We start from the raw sequence: 18,727 nt of genomic DNA on the forward strand, positions 1-18,727 counted from the left end.
AAGAGGTTTACTCAGCACTGGAGTTTGAGGATAGATCTTTTCTGTAGGATAGGGAGAGATGCTATAATATATAAGGTTAACTTTATTAGTTTCTGTTATTCTGCCATTAGCTTGTGTATGCTTTATGCAAGATACAAATGGACATATAAGGGAAAATCAAATTAATGAACAGATTTTATTGCTCTGTTAAATATAAGGGGCTGTTGTTTCTAGTTACTATGACATTTCCTGCCTTATTTGTGTGCAAGATCCATTGCACAAGTGCTGACTATATGACTTCAGAGTTGAACTGGGGCTTGACCTCAGCTTCCCTACTCACTACTTACTAATATCTGAGGCTTCGTTTTCCGATCTGTAAAATGGAGATAATAAGATGTAGTTTATAATGTGAGAGAACCGAATGCAAGCAGAAAATAGAAACATATTTCCAAAGATGATCACTATAGTTCTGCACAGTGTGACAGAGGGCACAATCTTACATATCTGAATAACGCATTAATGGCAAGTCTGCGAGAGGGTTCAAGCTTCCAAGGTTTTACTTTCTGTTTTTGGTGACACTTATTCTAGAAGAAACATGGAATGGGTAAGTAAAAGACCAATTTTTCAGTGCAGCATCTGGCAAGAGAGAAGCAGAATGGTTAAAGCCTCGAGCAAGATGGCTAATTTTCTCTCTAAGTGCTTAGTAAGCTGGGAAGGACAGCTGCTGTGGGCAGGAAACCTGGAGACCAATCCTTGCTCTGCAATTTTCTACATCTTGACATTACCCTGGGGCGAACACCTCATCTTTTTGCTCCTCAAACAGCCTTCTAGTTTCATACTGCTAAGCTTAAGGCACTCAAACCAAGCTGTACCTCTGAAGAAATGTCACTTTTCTCCAAAATAATTTCTTCCTGTGGGGCTAGCCTGAGGTTGACATGGAAGGCTCTAGAGAACATATATGGCTTTCCAGATACTTGCTGAGTGGTTGGCAATAAAAGGGGAAACAGATTTGATCAATTAGGAAATCCTCATCAATTTAGGAGAACAAAATCTTAACTTCCTCTTGAGAGCACCATGGCATTACAGTAAGTGAGCTAAAAAAGACAGACTGTGGGTGTTTGGGCGATAGGTAGTTTCCCCTGAGCACTTTTAACAGGTATTAGAAAGAATAGGATACCCAAAACAGGGAAAGAGTTCTCAACTGTCTTGACTAGATTGTAGCTACAAAGTAGAGTGCAGTATAATTCTGGATCTTCAGGGATCTGCAGGGGCCAGGTATTAGCAAAACCGTGTTTTAAATAAATGTACCTTCCATCTTTGAGGAGACATGAAGGGAACCAGAAGAATAAAGTCACAGGTAATTGCACGTGCGGAGACAATAATATGCTGTATACAGTTTTTGCAAAAGTAAACGGAGCAGGAATCGGAAACGTGGTGGTGAGGATTTGTACTTCTCCAGGTAGCCAGGGGAACCTGAGTTCCCATGAACCCGTTTATCTTTGTTTCATTAGAAAGTTAAAAAAAAAAAAAGCAATAGAGGGAAGGAAAGCACCATACTGTGAAGTGGTTCTTGGTTAGAATGAGAGGATATATGGCCCCTAATCCAACCTCCAAAGAGCTGAGGTTCCTAAACCTTTTTGAGTCTATTTCCGTAAAGGTCAAATGAAGTACTCTTCCAGATTGCCCCAACAAGCAAAACTTGCCATTCCCTTGAAGAAAGTTAAGTACAACATGGCCCTCTGAGGTGGGCTCAGGACATAGCAGTTGGGCTCCCAGAGCAAGGTCAAGGTTACTGGCAGCATGTGGGTTTGCTGGGATGGCCCAGGATCTGGATTGGGAGACTGGAGCCGAGCTCTGCAGATGGGGGCTTGGCTCTGAGAGATGGGGGCGGGGTTATGGACGAGTTGGGGCGGGGCTGTGAGGGGCAGGCCTGTGAGTGGGGGGAGGGGGCGGGCTCGGGCCCGTGGTCCAGCCCCCGGCCGGGCAAGGGCGGGGTCTGTGGCAGGAAGCCGGAAGCAGCTGCGCCTCAGCCCCTCAGCTCTGGAGACATGGCGGGGATTAAAGGTATATCCGCGGACCCCAGCTCGCTGGCCCTGCGGTGGGGTCAGCGCTTCCGCTGCGGCCTGGCTTGGGAGCTGCGCTTTCAGCGCGTAGGCAGGCAGCGACCTCCCCCAGACTCACTACGCTTCCCGCCCTCCTGGGTGGAAAGCACTCGCTCACTCCCTTCGTTTCGTGGGGTGCGGGTGGAAGGATGTTTGGGGAACCTCAGCCCTTTTGTTGTTGTTGTTGTTGCCAGGCCACTGGCCTTCACGCTCTCCCCTGGCCCTCCGGACCTTCAAGGAGGCACCCTCGCGGGGAGCGGTGCCTGCCTGGGAGACCGGATCCCGACCCCGGGGCATCACTGCACCGGCTGCAGTGCCTAGGAGCTGCCCTCCACCCTCACCCCCACCCGCGTCTGCCTTGTTATTGAGGAGGTTTCCACTTCCTGACAAGTGCACCCTAACAACTCTGTCTTTTCCTGACATCCCGCACTTTCCAGTTTCTTCCAGAGGAGCTATTGTCTCCATCGTTCTCAGATTTGGGGCACTTAATCCTCCTGTTCCTGGTAGTTTTTCCTATTGGGCGGAGTTGACGGCAGGCGGGTGTTAATGGGAAGCGCCCAGAAGAGCTATATTTCTCATAGTCGTGGAAAGCACATTAGGTGAAATTTTATTGCTACTTTCATCTTTGGACAAACAAGAAAGTGGTATTTGTGCAGATATGTGTTTTTGAATGGTGCTTGATAAAAAGGGGGTACCAAGAACACCTCTTCCCTTATCTATGCCTTCTGGGGAATGGGGGATGCCAGCCGAGGGAGAGGTTACTGGAAGGCTTCCTGTTATTTTTGGGTGGAAACCGTTAGATTTCTAATCTTTTGAATAGAGTAGCATGACTTGTTTTTTTTGTTGGAGTTCTATTCTCTTTGAAATGTGTACCCAAAGATCTCCCCACCTGCTATAAACCTGTATAAAGTGTATTTACACACGTGTATGTTCACTGTGAAATATATCAGTAGGTGATCTATTAGCAGCAGACATATTTTATCATTATTTCTGGATGGCTTATTTCAACATCAGTTTAGTAAACATGATTTATTTGGACAGTTTCCTGTGAGTAATACAGCCATTTGAAGCCAGTGCAGAAAATAGGCAACAAGTAACATCTCAGAATTGTACTGCATTTAGTCATGCCCAGAAACTATCAAATAATAATGTTTATGTGGGAATGTGTTAGAAATTGTGAAGGAAGCTAGGTTGTGAAATAGAAAGGGATTGAGGGAAGGACATATTTTCTGGTAGTTCAACCCTTGAGGGATTACTGTGTACATGAGGTTTGGGATTAAAAGATAAATTACTACTGGACGACAGAGTTGTAAGTGGTTATTATTTAATTGACTGAGGTGTGCTTAGATACAGTGGGAGCACAGATGATGTTGTGCGTTGAACTATGTTCCTAACTCCCCTGGATCTGTCCGTGTGACCTTATCTGGAAATAGGGTTTTTGCAGATGTAGTCAAGTTTAAGATGCTATTGAATTAGATTGGACCCTACCCCAACGACTAGCGTCCTTATAAGCAAAGAGGAATGTGGACATAGAGACATATAGGGACACCTTGTGGAGACACCATGTGAAGATGGAGGTAGAAAGTAGAATGAGGCAGCTGCAAGCCAAAGAGCACCAAAGAAACCACCAGGAGTGAGGAAGAGGCAGGAAGGATTCTTTCCTTGGAAACTTCAGAGAGAGCATGGTCTTGCTGACACCGTGAAGCCTCCAGAACTGTGAGAAAATAAATTTCTGTTCTAAGCCACCGGTTGGTACATTGTTAATAGCAGCTGAAGTAACACAGCTGGGGTCACTTAACATTGCTCAAAGGACCAAGAGGACCACTTCTACACAAGAAGTAATCCTTGAATTGAAGCTAAAAGGATTGATAAGGCTTCACCTGGCAAAGCATGGGGTGATGGCAGCATGTAACCTAGGGCAGGGGGCATGAAAGAGCACACCTTGTTCTCTCCAGGAGCTTAAACTATCTTATTGAGACTGGAATGTAGTGGGAGAGTGGTGAGGGAGGTAGTCAGGGGCTAGGCCATGTTGAGCCTCAAGTGCCAGAACAGCTTGTAGGCTTGAAAGCAGCTGCGAAGGGGTGACACCAGCTTTATCTGTTTGCAACATCACTGTCTGCTGTGTGGAGGGTGGAGTGGAAGGGATGACTAGAGCCAGGCCTGAGATGATAAGGGCCTACACCAGGGCGGCAGCAGAGGGACGGTTCAAGAGAACAGTGCTGCCATGAACTGGATGACTTAAACCAAAAATTTATTAGTTCTGGAGATTGGGAAGCCCGAGATCAAGTTGTTGGCAGATTTGATGTCTGATGAGGGCCTGCTTTCTGGTTCATAGAAAACTGTCTTCTTGCTGTACCTTCATATGGTGGAAGGGGTGAGGGATCTCTCTGAGGTCTCTTATAAGGTCACTAATCCCATCCATGAGAACTCTGCCCTCCTGGCCTAGTCACCTCCCAAAGCCTCACCTCCCAATACTGTCACACAGGCATTAGGATATAACTCGAATTGTTGAGGGGTTGGGGGTGGGATACAAGCTTTCAATCTGTAGCAGTGAGGTCTGGGAGATTGATCTCCTTGATTTGCTGTTTTTCTGTAAAGTGGAGTGCAACGATGGTATTGGTATTTCAAGATAGAACCTTCCTTCAAAGGGGAGACGTGTTTTGTGAGGAGGTGGCCTGGGATGCTTCAGTTTTTTACATGTGAATGTGAGGTCCTTGTTGGCTGCTCAGGCAGAGAAGTCAAGATTGGAGTTGGACGTGCAGCATTCGTGTGGCCAGGCCCTTGTGGTACCGGGGAACTTTGAGTTGAAGGTAATGTCACAGCAGGAGTGTAGAGTGGAAAGAGATGAAGTTGGAATCTGGTCAGCTCCATCTTTAAGAGACGTAGAGGATGCAATTCCTAAAAAAGGAAAAAGGGCTAAAAGGAATCTACTGGAGATACAAGGTTGTGAACCTGGAGAGGCTGGTGTCACAGACTAGAAGGAAGACGGCTACGGTTCCCAGCTGCAGCGGCTGTGCCGGAGAGTGATGGTCAGGCGTAGGGTGGGAACAAACTAACGAGGAAGAGATGCTCTCTAATGAAACAACATGAAAACTTACTTTTATACTGCTTTCTTTAAAAAGTGACATCGACTAAATGGAAAAATATGTATAAATTAGAATTGAAGTTCTTCCTTGTCCTTTAATATCTGTATACTTCTAAATGTTTTGTAAAAGCACCTTGGCATCTTCCTATAGAACAGTGCCCCGCTTCCCCAAATCTCCTTGTTGCAACAGGAAGCAATCTGAACGCTAACTAGTGTAGTCAGTGAGGAATTTTGAGTGCTCCGTACAGGGTCCAGCAGAAGTAACAGCTGCTTGAGTGTGGTTGGTAAGGTAATAATATGAGTGCAATAGTTTCTAGTTTTAATTCGAATGTTTCACCTAACATGTCATATAGTGTGCTTGAGTGTGATATTGTTATGTTACAGAATTACATGCTTATGATTTTGTAATCAAAGACTTTGTATTTTAAAAGGGGTGTTATTTGTGCTGGATCTTGTATTTTTTTTTTTCAGAAGCAAATTTGGGTAATATAGTGTCCGATGCTTCTAATTTATTTCTTTATTCAAAGAACATTGCTAAAATGAACAGATACCTACATCAATCAATATTTACTTACTGGGCTCCTCCTTTCACCCAGTACTTTCCACAGATTTATCTCATGTAATTACCATGAGCTTCCTAATGAAGTTACACTGTTATTACTATTTTACAGAAGAGAAATCAGATTTAAAGAGGTTCACACAAGCAGTTGGAGGCAGAGGAGATTTGAACCCATGTTAGTGACTCAGAACTCAAGAATTTTAACAAGTCAGCAGTGTAAGGAGAGACACAGATGCCAGGAATACATATTTTATTCAGTAGTTGAGAATCTAGGAAGACATGAAGGCAATTTGCAAATATTTAAAAGTACTAAGTTTCGGGGAGGCAAAAATGATCAAAGTGTGTATATTTCAGGGAAGCCGTGTTGCATATAATTTAAGGAAAGAGGATTTCAACATTTAGAAACTGTCAGATGCAGTGACCTGCCTCAGGAGATGATGAGGCCCCCTTCGCTGGAGTTGTAGAGGTTGGCTGGCCGGCTGCTTGTGACAGAAATAGAGGGGATTCGTGCCTTAGATGGAAGCCGGGCACTGGAACTTCTTGAGACTAATACTGTAATTTAAAAGAGACAGATGTAGGCACTGATTTGCTAGTCAAATATAACATCAGCTAATAAGTGAATTGCTACATCTGCTTAATTGGGGACCTTTTATTTTTTAATTAAAAAATTTTTTGAGATGTAATTCACATACCACAAAATTGACCCTTTTAAAGTATTAAATTCTGTGGTGTTTAGTACATTCACAAGGTTGTGTAACCATCATCATTATCTAATTCTAAAACATCTCCTTACCCCCAGGGGACACTCCATACCCATTAATAAGTCACTCCCCACTTTGCCCCTCCTCCTCCAGCCCTTGGCACCCAGTGATCTGGAACCTATAACTCTTGGTTTTATTTTTCACAGCTCTTGTGTTATTATCCTTCAGTGGGGCCATTGGACTGACTTTTCTTATGCTGGGATGTGCCTTAGAAGATTATGGGTAAGTTATTTAAAAAAACCCTATTCTTCATTTTGTGTCTTTGTCACTATTTGTTTGTGTGTGTGTGTGTGTGTGTGTGTAATGGCTGTTAGGGAGTTTGGTCAATTTAGCACCAAGCTCTAACCAAAGAATTAGTGAAGCCCAAATTATGAACTCAGTCCCCTCATGGGTCAGCTGTACTTGTGTAGAGAAACACTCATTTTACAGTTGATATAGTCATTTAATAAGCATTTATTGAATATCTTCTCTGGATCAGCTGGGGCTACAAAAATGAAGAGACGTAGTCCTGTCCTCAAGGAGCTCATCGTTCTAGTCCCGAGGGAGAGACCGGCAAACAGTGCCATTAGGAAGACGGCCCCTGTCGTGGGGATGTGTGAAAAGTACAGTGAGAGCTTCTGGAAAATGCATCAGGGTTTCCCCAGGAGAGTCAGGAAGGGCTGCATAGAAGTCGTCTTTAAGCCGAGACCTCGTGGATAAGCTAGATTATTGGGCCAAGTCAGGGGAGGGCATTTCAGGCAGAGGGAACATTCAACAAATTTCTTTATTCAGCAACTGTTGTTTGAGTGCTTACTGTGTATCAGCTACAGTTAATGGGAACTGGAGATTCAGAAATAAGAAAACAAAAGTCCTGCCCTGCTTGGAGTCTGTATTTCAGTGGGGGAGACAGACAAGAAACAGATTTTAAAATGTACATGCTGTCAGAGGTAGAAGTGTTATGAAGAGTAAAGGGTAATGGGCAGAGGGGCTCAGGGGAGGGTGGTCATCTTGTTGAAATGGTGGATCAGTGGGAGCGGGGCAATACAGTAACCCTGAGATGTGGGTTGGGGCCGAATTTTCCCTAAAGGGAAGGGCAGGTAAATGGAAGGTGGTCAGGTGTTGTGGGCCTTCATTACGAAGAACACTCTGGGTCATTTCTGCCCTATAAACTCTCATGATCTGAGTCTTGCCATCTGTTTCATTTTTCGGTGTTTTGCATCTAGTATTACATTTATATGGCTATTAAAACTATTAAGTTTTGTACTTATAAACAGTTGAACTGTGAGCAAAACCCAAAGAACAAGTATATCATTATAACTAATATCATGAGCATACAAGTAAAGACAGTCAAGCAAATTGGTTTCTGAGTTCAGCATCAATCTCTAGAAACACAGGCCTCGTTCGTCAGTGTCTTGGGAGAGTGGTCAGCCTCCATCAGCAGCTTCTTATCCTAGAGGAGGCTTCGTTGTCTGGTGTAGGCAGAGGCGAGTGTCCGAGATGGGGGTGGTTGTCCATTCGTGGTTAGGTGCCTGTTCCCGTGAGGTTGGAGAGTGCCTCTATTTGATATTCTTTCCAGTAAACAAAATCACAAGGCGATAGTTGATAATTCTTAAAGTCTTGTCTCCTGATTGCTTCCCAGGAAAGGAGGCAGTTACCTATTTAGCGTTTTCTTGAAGTGACTCCATCAAACCTTCCCAGTGCTGTAAAATGTCTCCTTTCAATAGTGTTAGCTCCTAAGTTCCTTCATCTCGTCTAAGCGCATTTGAATGCACTATGACACGTGAAGGAACGTAAACACCGAGTAAAAAATGGGGTTTGCCAGGGGCCTCGAGGAACCAAGCAGCCGTGTTGAGTTTCCCACACCCCAACTACTCGTTTAATTTACAGCCATCGTTTTCCCGCAGGACACGCCCTAGCGTCCTCCGTCACTTTACAGCGCTGCCCATGCAGCTTAACATTTAAAAAATGCCTGAATAGCTTAAAATTTCTCTTTTGTAAGGAGAGAAAACAAGCCTTTTTGCGTTGTTCCAGGGTCCCTCCAGCAGCACAGCAAAGTTATTCCAACGTATATTGAGGTTTTAACTCTTACAACCTCAATTTCTAATGAAAACTAAGAAGTTATGTATACGAAGACATTTTGTAACCTCTAGAAACATTTCATAGACATCAAAGTCAATTATTAACATGGACTTATTTTTATAAAACCCCAAGTAAAATGTAATATAAATATATTATGTCTAAAATATCAACTTAAAAGACATGTCTTCTACTTAAACCAACAAACTTAAACTAGCTTTTATTTACTAAGGATTAATCTTAGATCGTGTGAACTTAAAAAGCATTTGAGCTAGTTTCTGTATATCTGAGGATTTTAAAATACCCAGTTCTTACAAGTGCTTGCCTTTAAATTAATTTCAGTCATGCCATCTTGGAGGTTGAGAAGTGTCTCGCATTTTCAGCATTCCTATGTGGACATAAACAGACACACACAGAGACCTCTGGCCCTGAGAAAAACTCACTAGTGTATAAAAGAACAGTTGGGTCCAAATTTTGTTTTGGAAGCTTTTACAATTTATATTGTTGATGTAAGAAATGTCCAAACCTGTAGAAAATGTTTATGAGTTTATTTGAGCCAAAACTGACCACAGTTGCTTGGAAACAAGATCTCAAATGCTTGGGAGAGTGACAGTTTTGTCATTTCTTTTACACATTTGACGTCAAGGAGGGCGTGTCAGGGAGGTCCCACGAAGGTGGAGAAAGCAAGATGCAGGACAGTTAAGGTTATATACTCTCCTGAGGGTGATTATTCTTGTTTCAGAGGGGCGCTAACCTCAATACGCGCGCGCGCACACACACACACACACACACACACACACACACACAACAGATAGGGCTGGCCTAAGACAAAGAAAAATCTTTTACTAAAGAAGTCACATGCCTGGGTGTCACTACCCACTGTGACCTGCTCATTAGGAACGTAAGGCCAGATCATGCTGTTAGGTTATTTTCCGTCACTGAACGTGTACATACCCCCACCCCTGCTTTTGACCACGATAACTAACTGTGAATGGGAGCATAGTCAGATTTTCTTTAGAAAACTTACTGTGTTCTAGGAAGAATTAAGAGCTCTTGGCCGTGGGTATGTCAGGCAACAGTTGGGTCTGTTCCAGACCTCTTCTCCGGTGTCTTTCCTCACTGGTACTAAAAAGGCCTTGAACTAGAGAATTTGTAGAAACCCCTCCCCTCCCCTCCCCTCCCCTCCCCTCCCCTCCCCTCCCTCCCCTCCCCTCCCCTCCCCTCCCCTCCCCTCCCCTCCCCTCCCCTCCCCCCCCTCCCCTCCCTCCCCTCCCCTCCCCTCCCCTCCCCTCCCCTCCCCTCCCCTCCCCTCCCCACAATATTGTTTGGTGATTCTTGAAATACACTATAATTCCTATAGTGTAAAACTAGAAGTCCCAACTCAGAGTTTCTGTCCTGAGTCTCCTAAGGGCACTTTCCTTTTTTGCTTTTTGGTTAACTATCCTGCCCTCCTAGGTGTGTGGTAGAAATGGGAAGCTTTCGTTACAGAGTGGCTTCACACCAACTCCTGCGTGGAGGTGTTGGCTGTCCTGGTAGATCTGTGTTCATCAAGGCATTGTGGTGATCTGTATTATTATGGTGTATGTATGTATGTGTGTGTATGTGTGTGTATGGGTGTGTATGAGTAGAAGCTATGCCTATATCCCCCTCCCATGGAATAAAATATAATAAATGTCTAACTGATGGAGAAAAATACTTATGAAGTATTTATAGAGGAAATGTAATTGGAAAGCAGATGGCAATTTTTATACGTTCAAAACATTGAAATTTGAGAATAGTGTTTATGTTTTGCATTACAGAATTATTGTGACCTCTTATAATAAAGATTAGAGTATATCTTAAGTTTTTACTAATAAGCATATCTATTTTCATGTCTTCCAAAGTTAAAATCTATTTGTTATTTTGTTCATTCAATAAATGTTAATGAAGCACTTCATTCTGGGCCCTGGACATAAGTGGTGATCGGTAGACATAAGTCAGATTCCTGTTCTCATGAGCAAGAGAATACCAGGTAGGAATAAGTGCTGGGTAGAAAGTTCAGAGGGGGATGTGCTCAAAGGGTGACTTGAGGTGTTTCAAATGGATGCTCTGGTTAAACCATCATTAGGAGACCTCTCAGGTTAGGTTGCATGATAAGAAGGAGCCAGCCAATGAGGGGATCAGGGGGAGGAGCATTCCAAGCAAAGGCCATACAAAGGCCGGAGAGGAAGGATGGGGTCGTTTAAGGAGCAGAAAGAAGGCTAGTGTGGCTACAAATGCAGGGAAGACGGCACAAAATAAAGTCAGTTGATCCACTCGTGTAAGACTGTAGGTCAGGGCAAGGAATCTCGGTTTTATTTTGACTCACTGAAAGGTTTCCAGCGTGCAAGCACTAAAACAAGTGTTTATTGAACTAGCGTGTGCAAGCCACTGTGCTGTGTTCTATAGGGAAAGCAAAGATGTCAATTAAGCTTCTGGGTTTTTTTTTTTAAAGCTTCTGCTCTTCAATTACAGCTCAGTAGTTACAGAAAACAGTAAAGATTCTAGATGATACATATATGTAGTTTCTTTTAAAATTGAATTTATGGGGGTGACATTGGTTAATAAAATTTTATAGGTTTCATGTATGCAGTCATGCAGTTTCTTAACACAGTGTCATTTATCTATATATTAATGACTAGTAATTTTTAATGACCAGTAATTTTTAATGACCATTATTTCTTCTGTGTTCCTGGTAGAAATTTTCTTAAGTGCTAATACTGACAATTGAATAAATAATTTTGGGGCCTAGACATTTAAAATAATATTAACCTTGAAACAGTAGAATGTCTTAACCGTAACTTTTCCTTTTGCATTTCTTCTGGGTCCACCCGACAGTGTGTACTGGCCCCTGTTCGTCCTGGTATTTCACGTCATCTCTCCCATTCCCTATTTCATTGCCAAGAGAGCCACGTATGACTCGGATGCAACAAGCAGTGCCTGTCGGGAGCTGGCCTATTTTTTCACCACTGGAATCGTTGTCTCTGCCTTTGGATTTCCTGTTATTCTTGCTCGTGTGGCTGTGGTGAGTTTTGTTCTCAGTCGTTTTGCCCGTTTGTCTCTGAGTTTACTTCAGAGGCCTGCATCTGGAACCTCAATTTCTTTTTTATTGCCCAGACTTAATATTCAAGGCCAGGTATACTTTTAGTTAATCTAGTCTACATTTTAGATCTGTCAATATCTTGGCCATGTTTTCAGGATGTTTTCTTAGTTCTTACAACTTTTAGCATGATCAAGTGATTTTTTGTTTTTTTATATTGTACTTTATTCCACAGTTTTCTGGAACTGTTCTTAAATCCTTGCCTCTTAGCATAGGGCAATCCACAGTGACTACAATAGCAGTACTCTTCTAGCTTCAAAGTAAACGTCTAATTGGCTCCTGATCACCCAGTTTCAGTGTGTGTGGAACGGGGTCCCCACACCGCCAGCAAGCAGTTCTACACCAGCTCGGTGTTCTTCTGTTCAACTCAGTCCTGACGCTGTCTACCCAGAGAGAGCATCAGATCTACGTGTGAAGGGTTTAGTCCCACAAGACTGTCCTCTGTTTCAGTTGCCAGTCAACTTGTGCACTTGTGCTTCTGACTGATTGGCTGTGTAGATCAGAAGTCCCCATAACCCTAATCTTGGGTTTGATTGACTTATTCACAGAACTCAGGAAACCCGTTTACTCACTAGATTCCTACTTTGTTATGAAAGGAACAGCCAGATGTAAGAGATGCATAGGGCAAGGCATGGGGAGGGGCAAGGAGCTCCCTTGTCTTCTTGGAGTACAGTCTGCTCATATCACCAAATTGCCAACCCAGACGCTCTCCAAATCCCTTCCTTTTGGTGCTTTTTGGAATGATCAATAAAATCATTGATCATTGGTGACTGATTTAATCTCTAGCTCCTCTCCCTTCCCCAGAGGTGGGCAGGGTAGGAGGGGCGACCAAAAGTTCTAACCCCTCTAATCACATGGTTAACCTCTCTGGGCACCAGCCCTCATCCGTAGGTGCTTCCTAAAAGTCACCTCATTAACAAAATAAAAGTCACATTTATCACTGTTATCACTTAGAAGTTCCAAGTGTTTTAGGTCTCTGTGCCAGAGAGGAGAAGAAGACCAAGTATTTGTTAAAAATCACAGTACCACAGCATCATATCAGATTCTTCTCCTGGAGGAACATGGACACAGTCCTCAAATCAACACAATAGGCATATGTTGAGGGGCAACTATATAGCTCTTTGAAGATACAGTGAATAAAAAACACATTGTGGGTATAATTTATTCCTTTCTTTGACATTCACTGTCTTTCATACTCTTTGTTCTTATTCCCCCAATTACATACGGTTTCAATTTCATGAAACTTATTGGGGGCATTGAATATAAGATATGTACAAGTCTTGTTTATTCATTTAGTAAATATTTTTTGTAACATTTGCTATTTGTAAGATACCAGGAATAAGAGTCAGGTGCTGTCTCTGTTCCCAAAGAGGACAGAAACTAGCCTGATAGGTAAGCATATGATAAGTGGGGTCATTGAAACAGGATCACAATGCCTTGGGAACACAGCGAAATTCCAACTGGCATTTGATGCGGTTTTTGATAAATAGGGTTTTGATTGAAGTAGGGAACGCTATTAAATCGAATGGCACCCGAGTGAGAAAATGCAATCAATTTGTGGAAAAAAGAGCAGTATTCCAATATGATGGAAGTAAAAAGGAGTGATCGAGATTGAGGTTAGGAAGGTTGGTGAAGCACATCACAGAGAGGGTCTCGGATGTGGCGCCTGTTTGCACTCTGTCTAGGTAACAAGGGAGCTTTGATGGCATTTGAACACAAGATTGTCATGACCTTATTCTCTTTATATCTCAGACTAAGTACTTCCTAAATTTTGTTCTAAAAATGTCTCTTTTATTTCCCTTTCAATACTGCATGTTTTGTGAAGGAACTTTCATTGATGTTTTCTGTTAGTTAAATTGAAACAAAAAATGCCCACTAGAGGGTGCTGTCGTCCCCAGCTGTGCCTCCGAAACCCTGGGCCACTCCAGAAGGCTGTTTTCCTTTGCATGCAGATTTTTTTTGGTCTTTTCTTGCCTAGAAAAGAAACAGATCAGTCCTTAACTCTCCAATTCCTATTTTCATGACAAAAGGCAGTGTGCACAGAAGTTTCAGTGCCCACTGTGCGGTGGGACCCTTTGTCATCTGCCTGTGTTTTACTCAGGGCCGTCATTGTCTACTGAAAACAAGTGGAGAGATAGGTATGTCTAATGGGGGAAATGTTAAGGATGATAGTGCCCTTAATTAACAGGCCTCATGAAGTAATTACACTAATTACTGAGTAAATTCACTGCCTCCGCCTGTACATTAAGCCTTTTAGCAGTTTTAGGTAATATTTCATTGGATGTTTCTAATGAAGAAAATAATAGATTTTCAAAGAATACATTATGAAGCAAGCAAAGATTTAATCCTCTTTTTTTGTTTCAGATTAAATGGGGAGCCTGTGGTCTTGTGCTGGCTGGCAATGCGGTCATTTTCCTGACGATTCAAGGTTTTTTCCTTGTGTTTGGAAGAGGAGATGATTTTAGCTGGGAGCAGTGGTAGCACTGCATTCTGATAATATGCATTTAGTTCCTTAAAACTCATACGATGTGTATGTATGTGCACATGTGGCCTTTTACTATGAAATTTAATATGCTGGGTTTTTTTATACTTTATATCCTGTTCACTTTAAGTAGGACTACATATTTTATTACCAGCAAATAGATCATTCCATTTACTCGAGTTGAATCATGCTGTCTGGCTGTTCACATAGTCATGGTGCTCTCAGAAAACACAGTAACACAGTCTCATAGACAGTTGCCTATGTAAGCAGCACATCTACACCTTTTACCTGGGGATGTGCTTGGATAGGAGCAGGTCTCAGTTCTGCTCAGGACTTCCAAGATACACCTGTGGCCTAGAGAGACAGCAGTGGCCCCTCTTCGTGTGGTGGACCCTCGCTTCACAAAGTGTTGTCCATACACCAAGAACACGGGCATCGCCTAGGTGCTTATTACAAACGCAGAACCTGAGGCCCCACCCCAGACCCAAAGGGATTGGATGAGACGTGCTGTCGTAGAGGACTAAGCATTACATACAGTTTCCTTTTCTTTCCCGTTGCTGTGCCCCTTAACCTCTCTGGGTGTTAGCTGCTCATTTGTAATTGTTCCACCTGCCCTTATGTTGAGGCCTAGTTCAGACTCTGGTGTTTGCGAAATGTCCAAACCTGTAATACATAGGCTGTTCCTCGTATTTATGAATTGCTCTCAGTAAGGAACAGCTAGGCATGCCTTCACCTTGTCTGAAAACGGCAGTGGCTGTTGTCCCAGTGCTGGGGGACACGATAGCCCCAGAGCTCCCCGGGACACAGGGAGGGAGGCCAAGCTGGAACCAGTGCCTGCTTTAGTAGGATGAGGAAGACTAGCGAGGTAATTTGTTCAATTTCCCTTTATAATCCGACACTTCTACCCCACTCCTTCCTGTGCTGCACCTCCCCCACCCTCAAACACACACTCCCAGCAGTTCTGATTCACCCTTCTTCATGACTCTGGTTCCTCCTTTCTATAGAGACATGGAACCAAGTGAGCAAACAGGGCAAGCTGCTTAATTTTACTTAGATGTTAATGTACTCGTCGTTTATGTCCCATGGGACTTTTTATATATATAGCACTTTTGGCCACTTTTGATGAATCATTAGGAATACATGTCATTCTGGATCCTGTAATCACAGTTTTCTTGTTTAACTTTATGTCCAAGACCTATTGGGAAGGGAAAATATGGGAATTAGAACCACTTGATCAGAGTAGTATAAGCAGTGATTTTAGAAGACTGTTAATGTGTGATAACTGATGTATATTTAACACACCGAGCCCTTTAAGTTTGTATCTGAGTAATTAGCATACCCCTTCATATTCTGGAATCATACTAGAGAGAAGTGATACCTAAAAGGACAATATGCAAAGTTATATTTTGACCTTGTGCATGATTTTATGTTTTCAATGTTCTATGTATATACAGAATTGTTGAAGTTATTTCTAATATTTATATTAGAAAAATTATATAGATACTTTATAATTTCAACCAGCATTTTAATAACACTTGCATTTATTGTATTGTAATAAATTTTACTTTAAACACAAAAGAAAAGTTTATTTTTAAAAGTCTTTATTCTGATGTAGCCTAAACTAATTCTGAAAGGGGCAATTTGGAGTGCTGATCTGTCCTGCAATAGGGTAATAGCAATAAGATTCAAGATTCCATTTTAAATGTCTAGTTGGCTTATAATAGCCTTTTTCTAAGATGGAAATAGTGTTTAATTTATACTGCCTTTTGAAAAAATGTCTTTGTTGCTTATACACATTTCAAATAACCAAGGTAGCCTTAACCTGTAGCCTTAAAGCATTGCCTCTTGATAATATAAAATACTTTCATATAGAATATTTGTAGCTCTTCCCTAATAATGTAATGGATTGTGGAAGTGGTAGGTTACTGGATTTGCTCTATGTCTGAAAACAGAGACATTTATTCTGAAGTGCCTGCCTATCACTTAAGTAGTAAATGTCAATAGGAAGTTTTGCTCTGGATGAATGTGCAATACAACAGTTTCATCTTGGTGACAGAAATGTTGGGCATTTTTCCTTAAAAATGTTTTTTTTGTATATATCATAGAATATGTCTTAGAGATTCGAAGCATGTTGATTACATTCTAGAAGAGTATACATAAAGAATTGCCTGTAGGTAATCTCATAATAAAAGGATTCTCTGTCACATTCCAAACTATTGGCTTACAGGTATGTTTTGGAACACTTTTCCCACAGAAACAATGGCAGGCATTAGTGATGGAGTCCCCAGGCCAAGCCTTCAGTGTTGGAGTAAACCCTAAAGGAGCTAGCTGACCTTGGTACCTGCCTGAGATTTGGGTCCAGGTAACAGGAGTAGTTTGGAGGCAGGAAAGTACAAATTTCTCTCTCTTTTCCAAAGAACAAGGCCTGTCTTCTGTTTCTGCAGCCCTTTCCAATCCCTGACACCTTTAGGGGCCAGGTGAACCCCTGTGAGGTTTGCTGGCCTCCTTTCCCAGACCAGGGCCCTCCTCCTAGCCTGCCCCGCCTCTTAAGGTTTTTGCATATTCCAGAATTACCCGCTTCTTACAACCAATCAGTTTTCTCAGTATAACTGATATCGTGGTGATAAGGAGAAAATCATGTGATCCAACTCCTTCCCAGAAAGAATGAATGACTTGGGATCAACTTCCCCACATCCGAAACTCAGGAATACCTGCACTGTGCAGTTGCCACACATGGTGCTGCTGCCGCATTCTTACAAGGGCATGCCTCGGGACCCGTGACTTCCACAGGACATGGCGATGCTCCCAAGTCCAGTGGAGAAAGCATTCCCACAGTTTGTAGAAGGACAGTAATGTTTGGGGTCAGGGCAACTGGTCATATCTCATCTCTTCCTCAGGGTGAGTTCTCAGCTCGTCCTACTTTTCATACTTGTTTCTTTTCCTCTACTTATGAACCCACAGATTTTTCTTACCATCTCAAGGTATCTTCTTCATGGAGATTCTTCCAGAGTGTAGCTGAAGTGTTTCATTACATGAATAACATTCCTATGCCCTCAAGGAAATGCTTAGATGTCACAAAAATGTGCTTTTTCAAAGTTTACAAAATTTAGATTTTGCACCATGTATCCAAAATATTTATGAGGATGCTAGCATTTTCCAAGCCCAGTAATTGGTTTACAACTGGGAAATAGTAATTTTGTAGGTGAATATAAATCGTGCAATTGAATTTTCTTGCCATTCCTCCTCATGAGTACCTTATTTACAAAAATTCTGGTATTAAACAGCTGATGACTTAACACTCTGCTTGTAAGTGGCCGTGCCGCTGGAGGAGAGCAATCATACTTGTGACCCCACACATGATGTGAAAGATTCCCAAGACTGCTTTTTGTTTTAAATCAGTAGTTTGCCCTGCCAAATACATAGGTCAGAGGAGGTTATTTCTGATAATCTCTTATTGGGGGCAAGGCTTCTAATTCAAATTCTTTTAGGTATTTGAGGGAAGGGGGCAGACATTTCTTTATCCTTCAGGGTCTCAGTTAACTTTAGTTCAAAATCCACATGCCTCGAGGCACACCTCGGGGCAACTCATTCTGAACCCTTACAATATAAACCCAAGACTGCTTTAGAATGCATTATTGTGTATGTATGATGAGGATGATTACTTTTTAAATAAACTTGGCATTTATACTTTAACCAAGACTTTTATGTGCATTGTTACACTGTTTGTATTTCACTGTAATTGAAGTGAAACAGTCTGGGACTGTTAACTGATAGCTTTGCTGCCGCTGACACTCTCCGGGGATAGAGGTGGGTGTGGGGGGCATGGCTGATAAAGTTGGATGTATTGCAAAAAAGAGAAAATCTCATACTTTAAAAAAGTCCTGTACGTGCTCTGAAGACTTTTTGTACACTACAGGGGAAAAAAAGCACTGATATAAAATACTACTTAAGAAAAGTAGTACATAAGGACACTTTATGCATAAAGTGGACTACTTTGTGCATGAAGTGTCCTTATGCACAAGCATTTATGAAACATTTGATGTCTTACAGGTAGATTTATGCAGCTAGATTAGAAAGAAACTATTTCTTTGTGTTGCCCAACCAAGTATAAAGTTAAATACTTACAGCGATTTAATATTACCAACATAACTAGAAAATGCCCATAAGAAAAAACAGTTCCTAAGGAAGCAGCTCCGGTCCAGGGGTTTGTACATACGCACTATCATTAGGAAAAACATGCAGGATGTATTGACATACTTCATCTGGGCCGGGAGTGAATGTGGAGAGAAAGCATATTCCTATGTGCTATTTAACAACATCTCCTGTGTGTGCGTATGTGTGTCTGTGTGTGTGTATGAGGTCTGTCCAGAAGGTATCCATGTAATATGAAAAATAGAGACATTTATTGAAGAAGATACAAGAAACATTGTACATAGGACAATGACGCCTCAGTTCCTTCAAAGTAGGCTCTTTGGAACCCCACACAGTTCTCCCAATCACCATCACCTGCCCTGATGTATTTCTCTGAATGTTATCAGCAATCTAAAATCTCTTCCTTTTCAAAGGTGATTTTTAGTTTTGGGAAA

General features: G+C 42.2%; 1 protein-coding gene across 1 annotated transcript; it reads left to right on the forward strand.

Moving 5' to 3' along the window:
- Window positions 1-1,967: 1,967 nt before the first annotated feature.
- Window positions 1,968-17,841, forward strand: LEPROT (leptin receptor overlapping transcript). The gene is made up of 4 exons (XM_037143747.2): window positions 1,968-2,043; window positions 6,633-6,708; window positions 11,398-11,584; window positions 14,024-17,841. Exons 1-4 carry the CDS (start codon window positions 2,028-2,030, stop codon window positions 14,138-14,140), a joined length of 396 nt encoding a protein of 131 aa, XP_036999642.1. The 5' UTR covers window positions 1,968-2,027; the 3' UTR covers window positions 14,141-17,841.
- The last annotated feature ends 886 nt before the right edge of the window (window positions 17,842-18,727 follow it).

The sequence above is a fragment of the Artibeus jamaicensis genome, unplaced genomic scaffold, assembly GCF_021234435.1.
Source record: "Artibeus jamaicensis isolate MK-2021 breed Jamaican fruit bat unplaced genomic scaffold, CSHL_Jam_final scaffold_1019, whole genome shotgun sequence".
Classification (NCBI taxonomy): Eukaryota; Metazoa; Chordata; class Mammalia; order Chiroptera; family Phyllostomidae; genus Artibeus; species Artibeus jamaicensis.